This window comes from Biomphalaria glabrata, chromosome 6 (genome assembly GCF_947242115.1).
Source record: "Biomphalaria glabrata chromosome 6, xgBioGlab47.1, whole genome shotgun sequence".
Taxonomy (NCBI): domain Eukaryota; kingdom Metazoa; phylum Mollusca; class Gastropoda; family Planorbidae; genus Biomphalaria; species Biomphalaria glabrata.
The window spans coordinates 27,966,028-27,991,176 of NC_074716.1; the positions used below are offsets into that span (position 1 = coordinate 27,966,028).

At 32.9% G+C, this 25,149-nt stretch overlaps 1 protein-coding gene across 3 annotated transcripts; it reads right to left on the reverse strand.

Moving 5' to 3' along the window:
• Positions 1-368: 368 nt before the first annotated feature.
• On the reverse strand, positions 369-24,918 carry LOC106059510 (inhibitor of Bruton tyrosine kinase-like). 3 transcript variants are annotated; one of them, XM_056032500.1, is made up of 28 exons: positions 24,759-24,918; positions 24,021-24,156; positions 23,040-23,627; positions 22,293-22,389; positions 21,924-22,048; positions 21,484-21,594; positions 19,289-19,374; positions 18,801-18,885; positions 17,865-17,982; positions 15,836-16,007; positions 14,737-14,860; positions 14,182-14,392; positions 13,889-14,054; positions 13,517-13,622; positions 13,236-13,424; positions 12,368-12,636; positions 11,963-12,052; positions 11,603-11,820; positions 11,387-11,488; positions 10,758-10,875; positions 10,463-10,523; positions 8,242-8,580; positions 7,511-7,683; positions 6,764-6,883; positions 6,243-6,395; positions 5,406-5,567; positions 3,979-4,162; positions 369-2,757 (listed from the first exon to the last, which is right to left on the reverse strand). In XM_056032500.1, the coding sequence occupies exons 3-28, from the start codon at positions 23,361-23,363 to the stop codon at positions 2,611-2,613; spliced, it is 4,050 nt and encodes a 1,349-aa protein (XP_055888475.1). In that variant the 5' UTR covers positions 23,364-23,627; positions 24,021-24,156; positions 24,759-24,918; the 3' UTR covers positions 369-2,610. The 3 variants fall into 3 exon arrangements, with proteins under 3 accessions (XP_055888475.1, XP_013072599.2, XP_013072598.2); XM_013217145.2 differs by having other exon boundaries at positions 24,021-24,167; XM_013217144.2 differs by lacking the exon at positions 24,021-24,156.
• Between the last annotated feature and the right edge of the window lie 231 nt (positions 24,919-25,149).

Consider the following 25,149-nt stretch of genomic DNA (forward strand, 5'->3'; position numbering starts at 1 on the left):
AGTTCATTTATATACTCATTACAAAAACATTCACAATATGTTTTCATTAAGTATTCTTTATTTCATTCCAATCAGTGAGTGACATTCTGTCAGAAGTAGCTTAGACACGAGGCTGTGTGTCTAGTGGCATGGAGATATATACACAACATTAAGTGATCAATTAAACAATGAGTACACAATATCTCTTTGTACTGCAGGAATACACTCCATTTCAAAAATGTCAAGTGCATTACTAAGAAAAAATTTCCAAATTTAAATTTCTGTCTCTGTATACAAGTCTCCAATGACATGATCAGATAAGAACAAAATATTCACATGAGTTGTAACATGATTTCCAAACATTCAAAATTGAACAATTCAAAACAAAGTCGATGTCAACAAGTTTAATCATGTGAGTTTGGAAACAACTAAATTAGCATTAAGATAAATGCAATACCAATCAAAAAGCTTAAACATTCAATCTTAACCCCACAAATAATGTTCACTTTCAAAACAGCTCCAGTTTGTTACTCAATGGAAGTCAAAGTGGGAAATATCTTCTTCAGCTTGACACAACAAACCAAATCAAACAGCACAACCTGAAGTGTCAACATTTATCATTCTAACATTCAACATCAGAACATGTTTTAAAGGTCACTTCAATGCAAGACTAAAACAAAACTCATAAAAAAAAAAAACAGTAACCCTAAACATTGAAGTCAAATGTTCTATTGTGATATAAACATCTGAACTCAACATGACACAAACCTTACAAACAGTCGGCAAATACCACAAACCAAACTGCCTGTCATCCTGTGGTAGAGTGAACTCAGTCCATTGGTTTTGCTTTACTTTACATAAATTATAGCATGCAGCCACATTATTCAAATCTATTAGACTGAGAATATTTAAATCCACAAATCAAATAAATGATTTAATTGAGGAGTCTGTCATTTAGCAGTTAAGTAATGCCAAAATAAATGTTCAAAGGAGCTGCCTTACAATAAACAGGACCAGGAAGGAAATGTTTCCAGCTTATACAAGGGAAGCAACACAATCAGATCTGGTCAACAATGTATGAAGATCAAGATGTTTTTAAAGTAAAAACACAGGGCCTTGTAGTCACTTGTCTTATACGGACCTGATTCTGAGTGTTGACAAGAAATCATCATGTCAGGTCATAATGAGGGAATTACTAGGCAAGAACCAGTCTTAAAGAACAAGCTGACCTAATTGTAGCAAATGTTAATACCATGTGCAAATTGTTGAAGTCATTTTGTACAGAGTTGGCTGACCAACAACAAAAAACTTCAAAACTATAAAGAAAATGCACTAAGTGCATGAATAATCCAGGATGATCATAATATTACTGCTAGAATAGTTATAACCTATTCAGAACAATAAAAACTAGTTATAATTGGCAAGAATGATAAAGAGTCTACAACAGCAAGCAAATGTATGGAACAGATATTATAAATTGTATTTAATATGTAATAGTTACATAATAATTTACATGACTATATATAATAATAACATTTCATATGTCTTATATCACAAGAATTACTAAAACATATTTATAGAAATACAAAGTGAAAATGCCAATTCTTGTAAAAAGTATATATATACTTTTTTTCTAAAATATTGTTTTTGCACAAATAAAAACAACAAACAATCATGTTTTTAAAAAACACATATTTTTTAAAGCTTATAGATTATGAAAAAAATAGGGAAAGTTTTTTTCCCTGCTTTTATGTAGCGTATAGCTCATGCTATAGTACACTCAGTGCACTATGGTCCAATCTCTTTTAGAAACCAGTGGGGGTAGGGGAGGATTCCATGCTGCCATGCTCAGCCAAAGTCAGGAATCAAACTCAAGCCTCCTTGATAGGTAACCAAGTGGTTTATGCCACTCAAGCAACTAATGCCCATACAAAATAAAGCTCTTTCAGTTTTAGTATTCAACACTCTACCCCAAAAAAAATGTCCACAAATGCTATTTGGATAGAGATTACTAAATGAGCATTGATCAGATAAACCAAGCGCTGTATTAAATGTAAAACAAAAATAATAGTACATAGTTACCAATACAAATATCTCATAAACAAAACATAGAGTCTACTACAAGTGCTATATCATTTCAAAAGTAAACTAGGTAAAGACCATGCCAGCTTGCAAGTCACTAAGTTAATAACAAACTTTCAAAGGATCCAATATTTGTAGTAATGATCCAACCAGACTGGCAGTGGATAACAAAGGAGGTCATTCAACAAGTGAGAACAGAATCAAACTGATGTCATCACAGAATAGTCATAACATAGTCATAGACCATTTAGTTCAACAATAGTGTGTTTGAAGTATCTACATCTACTAGTATCCAAATAGTGAATAATAAATCACATGCCAACTTATACAGTACATAATTGTAAGGTACTTCAAACAACTTAGCATCTCAAAAAATAACACAGAACAAGCATCATTTCAAAACAATGGAAGAACAATAAAAACAGGATCAAGGATTTTCAATAAATAAATAATTTTCATTAGAATAAAGACTCTGGTAAGCATCTTTAATTCTAGATGTAACATGTATTTCAAAGTTAAAAAAACTAACACATAAATGACAACAAAACATCAAAGAAGGTGACCAACAGACTTGCTGTCCCTGTGCCACATTGGCACTGCCATGGCTTTACTGACACGCTCTACGGTGATATACTTATCTGTCTCTTGACCTGCTCGGTAATGTTCCAACAGCTCATTCATGGCACGCTCTTCTAGCTGTGGAGATAATATAGGCATTCAAAAATATTGATATTTTTAGCAACAGTTGTTTTTTTTAATTCCATCCATATCTAAAGTTACAATAAACACACTAAATTCTGATTGTATTATTAGTTTAAAAAAAAACAATTATTAAGCTGTAAAAAAAATTACTTCTTTTTAAGCAGACCACTTAGACCCTCATGGGAGTTTTGACAGCAGTTTTGGTGTTTAATAGTTTGGGGCTGAATGCTATGAGTCTAAAATTGTATGCTGATATTAAATAACTAACCCTAACACTAACTAGATACTAAATGTTCAGGAATATTTTTTTTAAAGATAAAACATTTTATTTACGTTTTGTGTGTGTTTATGTGTTCCTTTAATGACATTTTTATGTGTGGAGCTTTTGCACCTCACCTTAGATTATCAGTGTCCTTTGTTATGTGGATTTTAAAGTTTCCTTATTGCAATGCCCATACATGATTGTTTGCTTTTTTTCTATATTTTGTTTTTAGGCAATGGAATTTAAAGTTTCTTCATTAGCCAATTCTAGGTTTTCAACAACATTTGGAAAACTATCCTTCAAAAAACAAAGGTAATAATTGATCATTTAAGTTCTAGAGCATATTGTTTGGAAAAGAGTTTCTTACACTGCAAACAAAATGTACATTTATATAACAATGCCCCTCAAACATTATATCTGTTAATATGAGAAAGTAAGCTGTTATTCAATAATGTAATTGCCAAGAGAACAAATGTTTTTTTGAGTATTTTATTGTAAGTGACTTAACAATAAATTCTGTGCTGGTGTAAGGTTAAAATTGTGCCCAAAGGGTTTTTGTTAAATTGCTTTTGAATTTTCTCAAAAATGTGTTCTGGTGGAATTTTTTTGCAACATTTCTGGGACTGGCTCTATTACATATCTATCCCATGATGACACAATCTACTGATAATCTTGTCTAGATAGTCGTCTAGATAGTCTTCCAGCTTAAGAGACTTTTAACTCCAAACAGATACGTTTCAATCACTTTTTTTCAGAATTGGTCACAGCATGAAGTTGATTTTTAACTACAGATGTAAAAAGTTATTACATGCTCATCTTACTTAAGGTCTTACATTTATTTACAATATGAAATTAGATTATAAATATGTACATCTGTACACAAAGATACAACTTTACTTGCTAAGCAAGTCCTAAAAGTTTGAGCCCCAATCTGTGTGACAGGTCTGACCCACCTGAATCAAAGCTAAAGGTTTCTGCTGGGTGCGGACTAAGGTTTCAGATTTCTCTTTTTCATCTTTCAGTATTGCTGAGAAATTGATTGCAGCAGGAGGTGGACTTGCAGCCATGGCTATCCTCTTTGTCCATGGGTTCTCTCCTCCTGACTTACTTATTGCAACAGCATCTCCACTAGGTGACCTGACAAGAGAAATAAATAAATAACTAGAATAAGCCTTCAAATAATCAGCATCATTTTTTATAAGGTTATTTAGTTTTATTGTATACATTTTTTAAGAAGAATTGCTATTAATTACTTTATAATAAAGAAAATAAATCTTTTACTCCATCCCATCATATGCTTTCACATGATATTGTTACGTATTTCTGAATCTTCTGGCTAGATGTATTAGTTGGCACACAAATAAAAACACAGCAAAGAACTTGACGACTAAACTTTCAGTTTCATATAACTTTAATGACTATTAACTCTAACAATTTATTACTGTAACATGTAGCGTAGAAGACTGTACAATATCTGTCAGTTTACAGTTAGCTATACTTCGTTGCAATTCATCTCTTCACTTCGTTGCAATTCATCTCTTCTCAACTTGCACCGAGCCGTATTCCACAGAACAGACCAACGACACACTTCCCAGTGTCGCTCCAGGTCTCCCAAAGCTGAACCAAGTCGTACTCAAGTCTACCACATCAGAGCCGCACACGTCTTACATCGTCTGTATCAACTGTAACGGCTAACTCACGACTCCATACAACTGACTTTCACATTAACTTTCTGGCTTATATAGAGTCCCTAATCGCTTCTCCAAAGTTGCACAAACACTCCTAGTATCCTCTGGAATAACATGTCAGGAAACGTCACATCCTGTCTTTATTTATACATGTAGATTCCAGAAAACACTCGCTGCAGTGTCATCAAGTCGGGGTCACACGTAGTGACCTTTATCTGTCACTGTTCATTAGTAACTGTCCCCCTACTTAGATCTGTTCGTGCCCTGGAACAACACGTGTGGACACGTCACATCCTGTCTTTGTTTGTACATGTAGATTCCAGGGAACACTAGCTGCTGTGTCATCTCGCCGGGGTCATACGTTGACCTCTACCTATCACTATTCATTTGTAACAATATATACTGCAACAAGAATGTATCAGTTTGTATGTTACATCAGATACTATAACATTTTTTATGTTTTATTTTAATTTTCAGTTTAGTGAAGAAATAGAATTTTCAGAAAAAAAAAATACAAACTTTACTTTTGTCAAAATATTACAAATTTAAATGTCTTTTTGTTATTTGAAATATTACGTTTTTCATCTGGACTTTCAATTTAAGACCTTTACCAGAACTGGAGCAAAAAAAGAAAATTCTTTCAAGAATTTTACAAACATGAATAAAAACTAATAAATATGTGCATAGCTTACCTTGGAGACATTCCAAGAGATCCCAAGCTTCCTATACTGCTTGTATCACTCAGATGTCTGTCTTTCTTTGATGTTGGTATCGGGACAGGTGCAGAAACAGCTTTTTCTTCCTGGATCATCAGGTCACGTAAAGACTTCACAACATTACTGCCTGCTGATGTCCTAATATACAGGAGGAAAGGTATTGCCAGTTTCGCAATTCTTTATGGATTACAAATTTCTTGAAAAATTACAATTATTTTTTTCAACTATGTACTTTAAAAGCCTTGCTTACTTCATTTTCTGCTATATATGACTAGACATGATTTTAATAAATGTTCATACAAAAAATGCAATATGTGACATATGTGCTTTTCTTTCTTGTTGTTATTAAATAAATGCTTCCTTTTGAATGAATTATAAGTTTGGTTTGTAGAAGATAAATATGTTGTCTTTTTGTACTTGATAGCATGTGTAAATAATTTTTGTCAATAGTTTCAAATGGCTTCCAAGAGTAAATATCAACTTTTTTTATTAAAAAAAATATTTTTTTTTGCAAAACGCGAGTCAAATTTTAATTATTTTTTTATTCTCCATGTTTATTTATTCTTTGGGAGAGCATGTATAACCAGCAGGATTCCCATATTGTTTAGTGTCTTTGGAATAAAAAGTGCAGGACCAAAACCTTCTAATAAAAAGTGCAGGACCAAAACCTTCTAATAAAAAGTGCAGGACCAAAACCTTCTAATAAAAAGTGCAGGACCAAAACCTTCTAATAAAAAGCCTTTTCAAAAAATGCCACTCATCAATTTCAATGTGAGCTTCATTAAAAAGCAATCAAATATGAAACTAATCTACCATGGATTTTTGACAGGTTTTGGAGAGGTGATAGCTTGGGGTCTGTCACTAAGTTCAACTAGGGTCTGTTTCTGTTGTTTCTCCTTAAGTTCTTTACTCTGCTGCTTCTTGACATCCTTCCAGGAAATCCTAGCTGAAAAGTTACTCTTTGTCCTGGAGTACAAGAGAAATATCACCATTCACTATAACTTGCAATACATATATATCTAAATACACACATTGCAAATCAGATATATATAAAAACAACATTGTCAGACACCATGGGCACATCATGTACAGTCTCCTACAACAAATCTTAAATATAATTTTCGGGAAGCAAAAAACAAATGAAACAAGAAGGCATTTCTTCCTTCAAATATTAAACCAGTAAACACAACATCTTGACTGCCAGATATGGTGGAGTCAACAGTTACATTTCAGTTCAAATATGCTTTAGGTGACCAGGTGCTATATTCTATTTAATTTTCTTAACTTACTAATTACATAAACAGAGCAAATAAATTGCTTTAATTTATCCTTACTTTTCAATGGTCTGTGATTCCTGGCACATGATATCTCTCAGGCTAGTGGGACTGGTAGTAACTGGTGACTCTGGACTGACCAATGGTTTTACAGAAGTACTGTCTGTAAAACTTGGAGATCTAAAATCAAATTAGATTTTTAATGCTAAATAAAATTTGATACATCAAATCTTGCTCACAAATAAATCAAAACTATTAGTACAACAACTGCAGAATCAGCAAATGAGAATAGACAATAAAAATATCTTTTTTTATTAAAATTACTTCTTAGAACTTGGATGCCAAGAGATTTTCAAAACAAAAGGTAAACATTTAAAAATAATCAATTAGAGTATTTAGACCTAGTTAATTAAATTAAAAAATCAATTTTTTTTTCCTAAAAGAATTCAGTTCAGAACACAATTTTCTCAATTTCTAAAAAAAAAATGGAGAGAACACTGAATGAATGTATCTGAACTGTAAGTTTGAGGCAGTAGAAGCCACACCATACCTAGTAACACACACTTCCAACAACATTATTGTATTTAGGTACAAAGTTTGAGTCTACAGGCAGTAGAAGCCACACCAAACCTAGTAACACACACTTCCAACAACATTATTGTATTTAGGTACAAAGTTTGAGTCTACAGGCAGTAGAAGCCACACCATACCTAGTAACACACACTTCCAACAACATTGTTGTATTTAGGTACAAAGTTTGAGGAGAAATCATCTAAGCTGTTAGAGCTAGAGAGAAAAAAAAATAACCTTTGTCCCTGGCCAGCAGATTTGGACAAAGTTCTCATGTTACCAGTCCAGAGTGGGACAGCCTCTGGCTGAGTAGGTGCTGATAATGTTGGGGGCATCTTCTCATCCTGTAGCATCAGTGGCTTCCATTTCATTTTGTCTTTACTTCTAGCAGCAGCTGCAGCTTGCAGTTTCTGTCACCAAGAGACAATTGATGCAATTAAAATGTTCTTTACGACTACACCTTGCTGCTGAATAGCAACTGTTACTAATTTATTTTTTTAATCAAAAGTTACTTGTATCCTAAGTCAAACAATATCTGCCAAATATTTACTCAAGCAACTCAGACAAATGTTTGTTTTTTCAAAAGTTCTTAAAGAGATATACATATAAGTCTATATGATGTTATAGCAATATATTTAAGTCAATCTCTTGAATACTTTTCCATTACCTAAACATATGTGAAAAAGAAAATCATTGAGTAGTTTGCTAAAATGTTGAGCAAATTTATCTTAGGCTATAACTTGGAAATAGTTGCTGAAAAGGGGTGAATAAGAATAAACTATAATCAACTATTTTCTTTATTTTAAAATATAGACCAAAATGTTTAAACACTAAAAGAATTCAATATATTTTAGCTATAACTGGTAAAAGGCCATATATGTAGAAACATCTTAGATAGAATCATTCAGCACTAAAAAAAAAATAGACTGCACTAAAGACAAAGACAGTATAATGTATTATTGACCTACTTTGTCATCTTCCTGAGCTTGCTTTTTTAGATCATCCACCACAGCCATGACATCATCAGCTGCCTTTGTGCTGACATCTGAACCTGTAGATACTTGATGCATCACTGCACTTCTAGGAGAGCCAGCTACCATGCCTGTTGATTTGTTCCTCTCTTCCCCTGATGTAATCTTTTTAACTTTCCCTTTGACCTTCTTGGCCTGTTTGACCTTTTTGACAGAGCCTGGGTCATTTGGGGTATCCCTTTCTGAAGCTTCAAACTCTGACATGACCTCATCAATGTATTCTTGGTAAGGCCCCCCAGTTTCTGGTGTCAGCATTCTGTAGGCCATGTTTGGGATCTGATAGACATAGAAACATGAGGTATCATCAACATCAGCATTTCTCAAACCATGGGGGACACCTTACATCCTCTCAGGTTTTGGGGGGGGGGGGGGGGGGGGGGTAATCCTGACAATAAAATGGGGGTTTGAATTTTTTGTGTACATTTTGGTTATCACTCCATGTTTGAATATTAATAATAATAATTAATAATAATAATCTTTATAATCAATAAGAAAATTTGTCTTACAATTTGTTCATTATACCAAACAAAACATTATAACTATAGAAAACCAAAATATACATTCACACCAGACTCACTCATAATTTACATGCAAAAAATTTATATCAGATAGTTGAATTCTATTTAATGATTCGATTGCCAGGGGGACAAAAGAGTTTTTGTGTCTGTTTGTCTTTGCTATCGGTATCTTGTATCTCTTTTGTGATGGTAAAATCAAAAAAATCCTGATCCTAATTACGTTTTTGTGACCAAAAAAACGTAATAAACACAAAAATGATCTTGTGACGATCATGCCCATTACAGATTTACATGTGCTATATGTACTTCGAATCTCACCTGCATAATATTATTGGCCAGTGATGCCAACATACTAATTAGACTTAATCTGACACTCAACTTTAAAAAAAAAAAAAAAAAAAAAAAAAAAAAAAAGATGAATAGTGAGTGCACCCTGAATGCAAGGAAAGGCTTCAACATTGGCTTTCTTTGACTTTCTCTTTTTTTAACTTCAAGAAAAGGCATTGTAGATTCCAGGAAGAAGAGTTTTGTAAGCTTGAAATGCTGGAATAGGCTTGCTGCATGCAGGGGAAACCTGCTGCATTCCAAATTCTATCACCAGGAAAAACTTTTTCTAGTACATAAAACAGTTTAAAACTATGTACAAAACTCTATTTCCTAAAAAAATAAAAGCCACTAACTTAAGTGTAAAGTTCATTATGTAAATTTTAATTCTAAACATAGTGTTAATATAAATGAAAAAAAAACAACTACAAATTGTGCATAATTATATATCTTTGTCTTTCTTTTTATTTTCATTACATCCTTAAAAGCCTTCCTGGACCCCACAGTGTGAGAGCTTATGGTGCTCCTCTAGGTGCCCAGCTGCTAATGGGAAGCAAACAAAATTTTCTCATTTAAATGGGGGGAGGGAGGACCTGTGGTAAAAGTTTGGGAAATCTTATCTGTTTTTAATCAATTTTTAAGGAACAAAATTATTAGAGTTTCAAAAAATTAATACTAACAAAAATAAAAATAAAACATTTAATTTCAAAGAAAACATGGTGTACTATATATAATGTAATATATTAAAGTAGCCATACCAATTATTTGCTTAAAAAATGTGAAATAAATATATTTGTAGAATGTGGTGTAACTGTAATACAAAATAAAATTTTTACAAAAATTAAAAAAATATTACTTCTTAAATTAATTTCAATTAGCATCTGAGCTTTGAGTTATGAAAAGAAAAGCTAGCTTTTGATTTTTTTAGGGGTCTATGCTGGTGACACAATAGTCTGCAATTCAAACCCCTCCCTACCATACCCTGCACAAGGTGGTCAGAGTGTTACAAGATCATCTGTCGTCAGCGAGAAGTTCATAGAAGTCTAATTTATAAAGCGCTGGTTATCAGTGTGTATGTGTTTCGAAGGTGAATGTTGTTTGAATTTTTCTTGTTTGAATTTTTCATCTATATTGTTATTGTACAGTAGTTACACTGAGGTTGTCAATTGTAGTCAAACTGAATTTCCATTTGATTGGATCAATAAAAATTATCTTATGTTATGTTATCTTATCTAATAATCTTTCTAAAAAGAGATAGAGATACTAATAAAAAGAAAGAAAATAAGAAAGAAATAAGTACAAAATGTGTAACTTACAATAGATCTATAGTAAACAGTCAGAGCCTCCATTGCATCTTGACTGAGGACATCAAGGTAACTGGAAACAAAATATAATCTTGTTAAACGAATAACAGTTAATAGTGATGTAAAACTATGTGGCCAACTATTAAAGCTAGCACATTGACCTACTGACTCAAAATTTTAAAAGATCAGTTTGAATGTATGCTTTGTTTGTAACAGACTCTCATAGACATTATAAAGTATATATTTTCTACATTGTGCACAAACTTGTCTTTTGTTATTGTTGATTGTAAAACGTCTGGTCACTTACCGCCCTTCTAACATAGCAGGAAGATTGAGACATATGAACTGCTGACAAGCCACTTTCAATTGCTTGGCATTGTAGATAGTTGAAAACTCTAATAGTTCTCCAACATTTTTAAAAGTAACTGTAAAAAAAAAAAAGGAAACTACATCAATTCAATTCAACTACTTAGTCAATTCCAAAGTGTTTTTCAAATGTATTATCGAGTAGAATATCTTAACCATTTCTAAAAGATTGAAATGCATTTATACAGATATATGACAAAGAATGTTAATCAGGTAATTTTTACATTCTGATTTTTCTCCAAAACTATGGACATGCTCTAGCCTAATGTAAAAGTCAATAACATACATTCCAACTACTTCCTTTCATAACAGTTATCAGCATTTTAAAGATAATGTTATTGGTTGAAAAGATCATGAAAATCTGTTCTAGCACTTTGACATCCCTTTAAAAGCAATCATGAAATGTCTTTATTGTAGTGGGGAAGTACACAAACCAAAAATTGTGCCATGATCCAAAATGTGGGAAAATACAATAATTTGAAGTCTCATTTACAGGTAAGACTTTGAATGTTATTTTGTAACTAATTTTGTGGAGTCAATTAAATATAAAGTAAAAGAAAAACTATTTACTTGTGTCTGCTAGTGCTACTTCACACATCTCTTTTAGTCTGGAAGCTAGCAGCTGATCAGATACAATAAGTACACTACACAGGAGCTCTTCATTGCCTAAGTCTTTGTAAAAAAAAAAGTTGCATTAGTAGAAGAGTATATAACACTTTACAATGGTCTTGCTTTAAACCTTACACATGATACACAACCATACAAATATTTTTATGGCAAGCTTACCTTTTAAATATGGGGCCTCATCACAGTAGAGGTAGTCAATGAGAATCTTCAGTACCTGGCCAGGAATAGGCAGACTTAAGGTGGTAGTGTTGAATGTCTCCACCCAGCCAGTGGACAACATGCTGTAAAAATACTCCAACCTGGCAACAAGTACACACTTGTGGCACTGGATTTCTTCCCCATCTTCACTTCTTATGTTGACATCATAGAGTTCAGGTCTACAACACAAACACCAAGAAACAATTAATTATCTGGAAAAAATTCAATTTCGATCAGTTAAAATGATATGTGAGCAAAAACTAAAGTGGCCACTGACTAATCATTCCTACTATTTAAAATAGTAACTAAATCTCTACTTACAGTTTACTTCTGTCAAATCTGACTTTTGGTTTGACCAGATTTTTACCCTGAGAAATGATAAGATCACTGCTGCATTTCACAGTGTCTAGCCTGGAGACCCAAATGATACAACTTGACAATTCAGTTAACTGCAAAGATTCTTATCAATTATGCTAAGCAGAAAGTCTCATAAAGACAATTAGTAACATTATATTTGAATAAACTTTAGATGGCTGGTGGTGCCTTTCATTACTTTGCATAAATTGAGCAATTAATTTAAACTGCATTAAAATAATTTGTTAGGTTCAATTAGTCACTTTTTTTAAATCAGTTTTTAACATTATTTTTTAAATTAAAGTCCATTCATCAAAGTTATTAATGTGGACTCAGTTACCAAAAAAAAAAAAAAAAATTTCAGCGTAATACCTCTTTGACAGCCCTTTCACACCAAATCTCCTTGCAGCCTCTTGCAATAATTTCACAGGATTCTGAGATTGCTGACTCTCATCGTTCTGTGTAAGTTTGTTCAAGCTGTCCTTCTTGTGGGCCTTACTGCTGAGCTTCTGGTGAACTTGGAATGCAGAGAGCCCTTTGGTCACTGCCTCTTCAGATACATTATTCACAGTGTCACAGTTTCTTTTGCCTTCAGAGCTGTTCAGTGCAGGAGATTGGTGGTGGCTAATCTTATGGCCAAGCTAGTCGAAAAGATAAAATGTATTCAATTGCAAGATTTTAGTAATAAAAGGCCACAAATTGTTTACATGTGCAAGGAGAGATTAGTATTTCATCTCATAGTCAAATCTTAAAGAAGACATATTTAGTAGTTGTTCAGACTAAATGACTAGGGGCCATATTTGTGTTGTTCAGACTAAATAATCTGCAAGTTTATTGTTACATTTTAAAATTAGTATTTTACAACCATTAGGATACAATTAATGCCTAGGAAATCAGCCACCAGATTCAGATATTCCCTAATAAGAACTCTTACATTAAATATTAGTGCATCCTATTTACAAGGATTCCATATATTTAATAACTCTACCTTTTATCACCATGTTAGAAAATACAAAGAACAGATTTTTTCCATTACCTATTTTGTTACCTTCACCTTTTGGTACATTTATGAAAATTAGTTATTTAATTCCAAAAAACATAATGTTGTTTTTTTGTTGTAAATTATGTGTGTAATATATATCATTCCAATATCATCATTAACATTTTTGTTATTTCATATGTTAAATTGTCAAGTTAAAATTTTTTTTTATTATTCTTTTCTTCCAAATGTACTCCTAACCTGTAGGTAATCACAAGAGTCTGTGTAGATAAAGTAGATGAGTTGCTTCATGATCTCTGGACTAATATTGTCCACCTTCAGGACAAGTTTCTCCCCTTTCAAGTTGTGACCAGTGGTGACCACATTGCGAAAATAATCAGATCTGACCGATATGATGTACTTGTGTACTGGCCAGGACCTGTTGCCCACCTGAATAAAACAAAGACATCAATGGTCACTGACCAATGTACATCCTACACAACTGCACAATACAAAATTTCTTTTAACCTAAACAACTGAACCTGAATGACAGCATCGCTAATATTGTCATCTATGTCTGAATAATCACACAGATGTTTAAACTGCTCATTTATTTCTGAAGATGTCACCATAGGGAACTCAGTCATACTAAAAAGGAAAAAAAAAAGGAACATTAAATAAATATTTCTAATATCAGTAAATAAATATTTCTAATATCAGTATTCAAGGACTACAGAGGAGCCTCAATAGAATTTCTCTCAAAAGGGTATGCAGCTTTGTAACTAAATTAAGTACAAACATTTCATATTATTATTTATTATTATTCCAGTCTGCTGCATATGATAGAGTACTAGCATATTCAAATATGAAAAATATTATTAGACACATGAAATAAAGATCAATAAAAAAGTTACCAGCAATTAGGTAAAGCCTGGACTACAGCAAAGTCTCGACCCTTCTTGTCTGCAGCCACAAGTACAGCTCTATGGATGTAAGGGACTCTCTTCACAGAAATCTCTTCCATTTCATCTTTCAGGAGAAGGTCTAAGAGTCTTGGCTGATCAAATCCATCACCACAATCTAAAAGAGATTAATAAATTTTTAACATCCAAAGAGATCAATTTAAAAAATATTTTAAATATTTTAAAATATGTAAAACACCACATAATGAAGATAAAAATAAACAGAAGAAAGTTGCATATATTACCTCTGATTTGATCTTTGCCCTGTTTGACATCATGATCCTTGACATATGCAGACACTGGCTTGGTGGGTATAGAACCAATGAAAGTTTCACCTCGCTCAGTGGCTAGCAGAAGTGATGACCATGTCATTGTTACATCTGAAATCCACAGCTGGCGCTTCAAATTAAAGCGGCAGCGCTTTAGACTCGGGCTGCTGTTGCGCCACAAGAATATCTGCAAGATAACGTTTTGTGTTTTTTTTATGTCAAGGCTGGCTTCAATACAAAAAACAAATATTCACAAGATATATCTCTCTTACAATAATCCAAACAAATTTTCATTTCAATAATACCTCCTCTCTACAATATTTTAATCTTTAACTAAATATGAAATCAAATATTTTTTTTTTGCACATGAATCAGCAAGTAAAAATAGCTCCAAAATAACATGAACTTTAAATATGAAATCATTAAATATATTTTATTTTGTACAGGAATCAACAATTATAAATTGCGTGCTTAGTTTTGCATGTGTTGTAAGACAACAACTTCAACATGCTATTAATAAGCTGCACCTACCTGACCAGGCTCATTCTTCATGAGGACTCTCAGCTCTTGACCCCTGGTCTCTTTAAGAATGTCAAGGCCTATGTTATGATCCAAGTTACCGCCAGTCACTAGAACTTGCTCAATATCTTGCCATCTAAAACAAATACACTATTTTATCTAAGACTTGACCTAGCTCTTGTTGCATATAAAACACAAAATAAGTCATCATGAAGCTTTGTTGTTACTTTCTTCTCTCAAGAATATAATCATTGAGTTTTCAATGTTTGACCCATCCATTGTGGTGCTATTTCATGTAACAATGCTCTCTAAAAAAACAACAACTGCAATCTGTACTTTTTATATCAAGTAAGTCACTAAACGGATACAAATATTTTAATAATTTTACTTGCAGAAACTCAAGTGGCCAGGGACTCACGTATTGTCAGCAGTTATAGTGTACAAAAGAAGGATTACGGGGCTGTCTTACTAAAGTTATTTTAACTGACTCATTGGTTGAGACAATGTGGGGCTGTTATGGGGCTGTCTTACTAAAGTTATTTTAACTGACTCATTGGTTGAGACAATGTCAATGATGCTGCCTGGTCATGTGGAATGCACTCTGGAAAGTTGTCTTGATGGTCCTAGGTTCCAATCCTGCCCTCTGCCATTCCACATCATCCTGAGGGAGGTTAGGGCTTAGATGTAATAATCTTCAATTCTGAAGAAACATTGGAAACATATGAAACAAAAACAAGATCATGAGCATTATCCTGAAAGTTGGTTGAATGAGTGAGCCAAGCTTGAGAGGAAGTTACCTAAGCTATAGTGCAGAACTATAGGATTGATAAGATATTAGCAATAAGATAACAGAAATAGTTCAAATGTGTAAAAGTAGTGAAATATTAAAGGATAAATCTATAGAAGAGTATGTTACAAATTTGAATTAACTATCAACCTCACAGGTACACCTCAATGTAATATCTAGAACTGATTGAATGCTTTTTTTCTTCAAATACTGAATATATTGAAGAAACTAAGTCTGTCTTTCATTATTAATGTAGCCTGATTTTGTTATAAGTTGTTGTTTTTTTTATACCTAACTGATTACATTTCAGTGTCCACAACTCACTTTGATGCTATTTTCTTGCACTGGTATTCATGCAGGATGTACACATCTCCTTTGGTTGTCAGGCAAACTGTAGCAGCATCTGAGCAGGCCACTCTGGATATGCCAATATCAGTGTGACGCAAATAGGAGACTTGACGCAATATGCTTTGATTTTTGTCACCCCTCTGATGACCTGTACAACAATGTGATGTAAAATTGAAAGTTGATAAGCTATCTTTTTTTAGTACTAAAGTTTGTTAGAGTGCTTTATTCAGTGACATGCTCCTTCAAACCAAAACATTACATTTACACCTATATAACAAAGTAAAAGTTCCCCTTTCAGACCTTGCAATCCATATGGCAGATGATGTTAAGGTCATCTTATTCTTTGACCAACAGTTAATAAGCAGGGTGTCATGTGGCCAGCACAATGAACAACCGTCTTTACTTTCCCCAATGAGAGTCAGGCACCCATTAGAGTTGGAGCCGGGTTCGCTTAACCATTCAGCCACCACACCCCGAACAGCACCTATATTAGTCAGCTAGGAATAGGAGTTAGGAGCAGAGTCCAGGCGCAAGCTTTTTCCTATTTTTCTGAATTTAGAGATTCAGGATTTCATTCTCCTGGAATGTACAGCACAATATTTGTTCCTAGTAAGAAGAATAAAGGTCAATTAGAATTAATATAAGAAGGGGTGGGACAAAAGGATACTGAAATGTGAGCGCAGTGGAGCTGTAGAGCATGTAGGTTTTTAACTCTTTCAGTGAGTAACTTTGCTAGCGCTGGTGACAGCTGCATTACTTTACTATCTTTTTAATATTAAACTGTCTATTTCCCCCTTGTATTGCCCAGACGTGAGAGAAATTTGTTTGTTTTGGTTGTAAATTGGATGCAGGGACAACATGTTTAAAAAAGAGACAACATTGTCTTAGTGACTCCTCTTTTATAGTTTTTTTCGTGAATCCGAAAAAATGTAAATAATAAACATTTTTTAGTACCTTTGTTCATCTTTTATGAAATTGAAGTGACAAAATGTGTTTGTTTTGTGATTCTTCATATTTATGGATAAAAGATATAATTAAAGGGTTAAATCTTTCAGTATAACAATTTCTTTTATGAATTTTTTTATATATTTCCTTTTCCCATGCTCAGTTTAAACTTAATTTTAAAAAATATTTTCTTGAATAATTTATTTCATTCATAACACTTTTGCAGTCAATTCATTGTGTCTTTTAAAATAAAACTAAATATGTTAGGCTATATAATAAAATAAAAATGTTATGTTAGTTTTAGTAACTCTACCCCCCTTGCAAACTTTTGTTCATCTTGGAAAACTCCATTTTTTTATAATCAAAATAATTCATACCGAAAGAGTTAATGCGCTTGATCATCATAAGATCATACTCATGTTAAGCAAGATGCCTGTTTTTTTTTTCATGCAAAAGAAGTAACTTAGAAGAAATTTTTCCCTTCTAGTACAATAAAGAGGGGGGTAGTTTCTAGAGTTGCACTGACAAAGACATATTGAAAGATCTTGAAAATAACATTCTGAATCTATCTTGCTGCAGACAACTCTCCTATTGTTCTTCAGCATTTGTAATTGTTATTGTTTATGGGGTATTCTATCAAATATAAATAATTTAAACATTTTAACTGATTGACACCAAACAATGACACACTCATGCCTAGAATTTAATTTAAAAAAATCAATTGCTTATTTCTTGCTACAAATTGATATGTAATTACAGTGCCACTGTTAACTTCTTTACTTATGCTACAATTTCATGTTGGAAGTTCATGTTGGTTAAAGTATCCTCTTTTGAAAGAACACGTTCAATTTAGAAGAATAAGAAATAATTGGTGAGTAGGGTGCAACAATTACAGATTGTAGAGCTATTTTTGGAAGCATAGACATCTGAAGCTCACACAAACGAAAGGAGGACTATTGATACTTTTTTTATCTTCAAAAAACCAATGAAGGAACATTAGAAACTATGTTTCAGGACTACTAATTGGAAGTAACTATTAGCTTTGTCAGAAAAGACGTACCTAACTGTCCAGCATTTAAGCCAACAGTAAACACACTGTCTGGTGTCCAGATCACTGTGTGAAATCGACCAACACACACCCCGCTGATGCTTTTTCCTTTCAAGGGCTTTAAGTTCATCTGAAAAATAAGGATTTTTATTGAAACAATTGTTTTTCTTTAATCCACCCCTCAATATATGTCAGTTTGTATGATGTTGTAGTAGAAAAGAAAAAAGAAAACAAATATTAAAAAGTAAGTTTCCTAAGCTAAAACTTTGTGGTGCAAAACATATTTTAATTTTGGCCAAATTTAGTAAATTTGTAAGAGAAAGTTAGAAGAGAGGCAACAGAAGCATTACTTTTTTTTTTTGTTGCTATGAGGCTCATGCACTTGCAGTCTATTTTTCTAAACCCTCAGCTTCTTGCACTATCTCATCTAGTCTCAAAGATAGTAATCAGCAAATCTAAAATACTCATGAAACTTAAATCTTTATGCCCCAACTTGCAGAAGGGGTTCACTCAAAAAAAACAACTGAAGTCCCCAACCTTTTTTTTTTATACGTTCAATACTATTGATTCCATTGTTCTATGTCCAAATGAGAATGTAGTGCCTTCTTTATTTAACATTTGATTTAGAAATCAACCCATTTCTAGATCTGGGATGAAATAAAGGAATATAAGGTATGAGCCTGATCCTGGTTTATCTATGTAGTTTAAAGGCTACCTATAGTCAAAAGGCACAATTTTACATGGTTAAAAGTAGCAACTTACGTGTCTAGATCAAAGCCTACAAAGATAGTCAAGTTTATTGAAACATAAATCTAAGGCAACTCAAAGCTGTTTATGAATAAATACATACAAATAAATAATTCTACAGTTATAACTCCAACCTGAAAATGACAAAACAATGTTTATCCCTGGCCTATCCCAGTTTAATCCTTAACTATAGCAACTTACCAACTTGGGAATAGGACTACAGTCTACAAGTGGGGTAAGGCCTAGCTGGTGGTAGGTGTTCAAACCAAAGGTATACACAAGTCCACTGAAACATATTGTAAGAATAAAAGAGAAGATAAACTTTCTAATAAGGAAACAAGTTTACAACAGAGTCACCAGGTGCAAATATTTGAATCTCATTCACGACTAGTCAAAGGGTTGCATAAAAGGGAGAAGGCTGTGATCTTAATTCAGGATTGCAGGATGTCCAGCACCAGACATTTGTTAGGATAAGTAAGGCTTTAAATAGCTGCTTGTGCTGGTCAGGTGAAGCACTTCCTTTACTTCATTAGTCCATGGTTAAAAAAAACAACTACATCACATATTAGTTTTTAGTTTTATCAAATCCTAATATATTTGAGTGTTAAAAATGTTCTTAAAGATACTTAAAATTGTTACCATACTTAATATTGTTACCATAAAGTTTTAAATACTGAATATGTTCTTACCCCGCCATTCTCAAGGCAGTGTGATCACAAGCAGCAGCTATCTCTAGACATGTATGTTCCTGAACACTTTCTAACAACCTTGGAATCTAGATTACAATAAATAGTATCAAGTAATACAAAACCTAATTATACCCAATTAAAAAAAAACAAAAAACATAAAAATACTATTTAAAAAAAAAAAACAAGCTTACAAGTATCAAAGTATCAATTAGTTTGGATCAGTCATGTGATTAAATTTTTATCAGATAAATACTAACAATAGTTAATCTAAGCGAATAGAAATATTTTTAACAACTGTTTTTGTTTAGTGCAATTTCATGCTTTCAGCTTTCTAAATGCACTATGATCCCTTCACTTGTCTGGACCAGTTGGGAAAGGAGAGGGAGGAAAGAAGGGGTATCTGCATGAATGTTACGGTGATCGCTTTTTAAATACATAAAAAACAAACTTGTTCACTCATGGCTCAAGCCTCCTCAAGGGGACTAATTCAACTTCTACCACCACATCTGTCAAGTATGATTTCTTTTCCTTGTTTGATACCAAACAAAATAATTAATTACCAATAGTTAATAAATTACCAGGTAGGCCAATTTAGATTTTTCAAAATTGATTCTTGTTTTGTCCGGTACAAGAAATAATATTGCAAAATTTCAACTTGATCCGAGTTTGGGTGTGGGATAAAAAAATATGCATAAATATTTTACCAGACAGAGTTGATATAAGCTTTGTAAAAGTGTCCAATATGCTATGTACATGCTTGCACATATTTATATTATAAACATTTTTAACTGATTAAAGCGGCACAAGATATGTCAATATCATTTTCATTGTGTTTGAGATATGTTCACATGTGCAATTGCTACTTATGATATTTTAAAGCCTTTTTCTTTTGTTTTGAAAGTTAAATATGTATTTTGTATGCAAAAACATGTAAACAAAAAGAAGTCAATAAAGATTCTTTCTTAACAAAGTCTGTTAATGATAATAATATTCTAATACTAATGAATTGGACATCCCTACTGTAAATGCAAATTGCCATTGCTTATTGACACCTTGTCTATAAAGTAATGAGATATTTTTAAAATCAAGTCACTATTTATCTTAACATGCTGCATCTATGTGAATATAAAATATCCAAACAAAACATATAAATGTGTATGCAAGATATAAAAACAAAACAAAAACAAGGTTACAAAAGACAGTTTGTGTGGAAACACAAACTCAAAATCGGCCCCCGAAGTAAAATGTTTTACATAATTCGGATAATCCTTCAGAGTTGAAGATAGTTTACTTCCTAGTCCAAACCTCCCGCAGGACGACGGGGGATGGGAGCAGGCAGGGTTTGAACCTTCGATCGTCGATAAATCCAAACGACAGTCCAGCGCGCAAACCGCACGACCAGTGGTCCACCCAGGTAGGCTTCAATATTTTCAGAAAGAAAATCGAATGAAATTATATCAAAGACAAATGAGAGATAAGAATGGAGAAAGAAGGTTAACAGATCTTGTGTAGTGCCCCAACCGTCCCGCAGATCAAAGGATACGTGAAAGTGAATGTAAAGTTAGATGTGAACCTGCCCTAACTAGTTTGTGGTCTATAGGGCAGATGATGTAAAGTTCATCTGTTTTTGTGGCCTACGGTTAACGAGGGTGTCATGTAGCCAGCACAACGACCAACCGCCTATGCTTTTCCCCAACTAATGTCAGGTACCCATTAGAGCTGGGTAGACTCAGAAACTGAAAATCCCAGTCTTCACCAGGATTCGAACCCAGGACCCTCGGTTCGAACTAAATAAGTTAATTGTTTTGAAAAGGCTCAATCTCATATTCGAATCCTCAAAAAAAAAAAAAAAAAAAAAAAAAAAATTTCCGCTATATAGAAAAAATGTTCACGAAAATGATATTTATAAGATTACTATTCGTCTTAAATTAGGTCTAACATATAATGCATACTAATTAGCTTTTTCGTATAAAAACTGCTTTAGAATTAGAAATTAGAATTTTCGCTTTCAGGAAAAAAAAAAGTAGCCGTTGCATCAGAACTTTGAATGGTCTAAAATATTGTGAAGTCGGATTTTCAATATCTCTTCTAGTTTACGAGATCTAAACGGGACGGACGGACAGACATTTCACACAAAACTAATAGCGTCTTTTCCCCTTTCGCGGGCCGCTAAAAAGAAGCATAAAAATACTAACCAGAATGGTTTTTTGGTCACTGTGCCCTAATCGACCTCCATGACCATGTCCACATGTGTACACATGACCAGCTTGAGACAGAAACACGCTGTGGTATTTGCTGAGAACAACCTGGTCAAAATAGAATCAAACTTTGGTTTCTAGTGTAAATTTCTATAATTGAACTTTCACCAATATCTATTCCTGGGAGTAAAAATTTTCTTGAAATAAGCTAAAATGCTATAATAAGCAAATGTATCTTTTTTTGAAGTGAAGTAAAGAATAAAACTACCTCAAACATGTTTTAAGTAATTAAATTATAAGTGAGAAGGGCTAATATTTTTTTAAATACTTATGTTTTACAGGCATTGAATAATATATTAATCTGAATTTTTTTTTTTTTTTCTGAGCAAAGCACTCTACTGATAATTTCAGAGACAATCAAGCCATGTGGTAACTACCTGTTTGATGGAGATTGCCGATTTCTTAAAATAGTCCACAGCTTCTGGTGATGACCTCTTATGAGAACTGATGTGGCCTAATGTACTGTTGTGATCTTCCCCCCAAGTGTACACTTCATTGGGCTCTGATCAATATAAAAAAAAGAGCTATAGTATAAAATACTGTTCATGCAGATTATTTTATAATTAAAAAAAACTAGTTAGTTTCTAGCTTTTTTTTTCTCAGTACTATCTGCTTATGCAAGCCAAATGGTATAGTAGACTGTTTTGTACAAGGGCACATATAATATATAATTCCATCAAAGTTGACATTTTACTTCAATTACTCATAGATAAGTATTATTTTCAAGTGAAAAAATGTGTAAATACCTATAGCAGAATATGTTACATTTGAAGGTCTATCCATCATGGGCATATCCAAAGGACTTAAGCCTTCAGCATCACGTACTTGTAGATCACAGTTAAACTAAAGAAAAGAAATCATCGGGAAAAAAAAATTATGGTTAAACAAATGAAATGATATAAAGAAAAAGAACAGATAACAGATTTAAGAAAATGAGTAATGGAAAAAAAAAAAGTACTTGTAGATCACAATAATTGAATAAAACAAAAAAGAAGCATTTGAAGCGCAGAGGAGGGGGGGGGGGTACAAGTCTCGAGGAAAAGGCAATAAATAATGCTTGAAAGTATGTTTATTTTGTGAACGCTACTCTTTCCCATAGTTTTTCCATAGCTCTATAAGTAATTTTTTTTGAAGGGCTTCATTAGAAAGTCAATTGAGAGCAAGAAAGTCATGACTAACTATGAGTAATGAATTATTAACAATCAGCATCTACATTTGTGTGTGTGTGACTGTCACCATTACATTAAAAGAAAACAAAAGTCAAATAGGTATGAAAGTACACACACAAATGGCTAAAAATCTCAACATTACTAACAACAAAAATTAAAGGAAGCAGGATATTGAATAATATATTTAATAAGCTTTATCATGCTGCTTGTTACCAAGCAACCAATTACTATTATTAGAAAGGCATACAAAATTAAAATGGTTCAGATTTTAAAGTTTAAGATCCTATCAGAACATGTGTTATAGATTGGTCCTAGTGATTTTACCTGTGTCAGGAGCCTGGCACAATTAAGCTGTCCATAGAACAGTGACCTGTGTAAAGCAGTCCAAGCAGACTCAAAATCTTTCTGATTTAAATCCACTTTCTTTTCTTCCAAAATCCACTCCAGCATGTCTAGTTTGCCAAAAGAAGCAGCAAGGTGCAGAGTGGTCCGACCAAATACATCCACTTGCCGCATCCAACTGTGGCAGAGGCTTGAATAAGACTGGCATTCTCGTATCCCAGCACGTACAAGTACAGTGATGATTTCTTGAACATCCTTGCTAGACCTTTTAGGTTCAAAGTCATTATCTAAATGCACTAAAGGCATGATGATATTTTGTATTTTTTAAAAATAAGGAGATGATAATTTAATAACGAGGTGTGTGTTTTAATGTGTAGTAAAATTTGAAGTGATGTCAAATAATCAATGAGTTAATTGATGTTGTGATATTTTAATATGTTTGATGTCAACTGATATATGTTCTTTTTACATCAGCAGCAATGGACATCCCTTCTGACCAAAGCGGCAAGGGGCCCTTTTTGGGCATGCCCTGGCCGCTAATATTAATCCTCCATAATTGTAAAAGAATACCTGTAAAAAAAAATTTTTTTATTTTTTTATTACAAGTTTTAACTTGATAAACCTTTAAGAAAAAAATTAAACTACAATATTAACTTTAGATGTTAGTATTATCAGAAGACTAGATCTATATGACATACTTGTATAAATTATGAATTCCCCATGCCCATGCTTGCCTTATTTTATTTTAAACAACATTGAGTTTCTTTTATCTTTTTAACTTTAGAAGAAGTGTTGAATAAGATAACAATTAACTTTAACAGATTTTATCAAAGATAAAGAAACAATATATTTTTTAAAAGATATATATGCCTATGGATTTGATTTGAACAGATCAGATAGTTGAGATAGAATCTGGTTGGATCATTGAAAAATAAAATTGGCTGGTATAAAGATAGAACTCACATCTGTATTATTAGTTTGACACTCTATCAACTTTGCTGCCAGTTTCAAGAATTTCCAGACTTCCCATCCACCCAACCTACTCTTTCCAACTTTTCCTTCTACCCACCGCCAATGAAGAGAGTGTAAGCTAATAGATCTAGTTACAATCTAGTAGGAATGAAAATTAGTGAAATATTTGCTGCACATATTAATCTGATGGTTCTTTTTAACAATTTAGGTTTTATTAATGAATTATATTATCAGGAAATTTTTTATCAAACTTTTAACTAGAGTTACTAGAGTGACTAGAGACCGAGTAGAGTTAAACTTAACCAGAGTAAAGTCACTAATTGTGACTAATGGTCACTAATGTCTAAACTACTCTAAACTAATTAAGTCTAATCATCTAAATCATAAATCTATTTCTATTCTTAGTCTTATTATATTCTAATCTTTCTTATAGTCTTATGACTTATAAGTTTTATTTTATATCTAGTTAATCATAAGTTAATCGTATAGTTAATAGTATAATCTTCTACAGAGATTCTACATCTCTACTTCTTGACTTCTATTCTATCTTATTCTTAATCTTAAATCTAGAGTCTAGACTCTAACTCTAGATCTAGAATGTAGTAGTTACGGTTACGAGTCTACTAGACTCTACTCTCAGATCTCTCTCTCTAGATCTAGCTAGCTTACTAAAAATAAAATAGATCTAGATAATAATAATTATATCAATATATCTAAAACTTGATCTACCTTCGTTAATTCAAAACCTTACAAATAACAAGATTGATGTGTTCAAAACCTATCAAAATAATGTTCATTTTCAGCAACATTGATTGTTTACAAGACTTTGCTTCTCTGATAATTTTCTTTACATTAGCCGACGTCAGTTTTCATAACATAACACTATCAAGAAATAATCTTTTTTCGCTAAAGAGTTTTGTCTGTAGATACCTCGCCTTGCCAGTTATCAAACTTTTTGCGTATTTTCACGGAGTCAACTACCCCAGGAATCCTATATTCAGGGCCGCCCTAACCATTGCGGGGCCATATGCAAAACAGATTGGGTGGGGCCCAGTTTGGGTAAGGATACGGATAATAAGTGAAGATGAAGATTTAATATTAGAAAATAGAATCTAAATTC

Bases quoted from the DNA above. Each gene is read 5' to 3' on its own strand.
- LOC106059510 (XM_013217144.2), bottom strand. From the start codon at position 23,363: ATGCCTTTAGTGCATTTAGATAATGACTTTGAACCTAAAAGGTCTAGC. The intron at 12,053-12,367 runs GTATTACGCTGA...TTGGGTCTCCAG, and splicing joins GTGAAAGGGCTGTCAAAGAG to GCTAGACACTGTGAAATGCA. The intron at 2,758-3,978 runs GTGGGTCAGACC...TTATCTCCACAG, and splicing joins AACCTTTAGCTTTGATTCAG to CTAGAAGAGCGTGCCATGAA.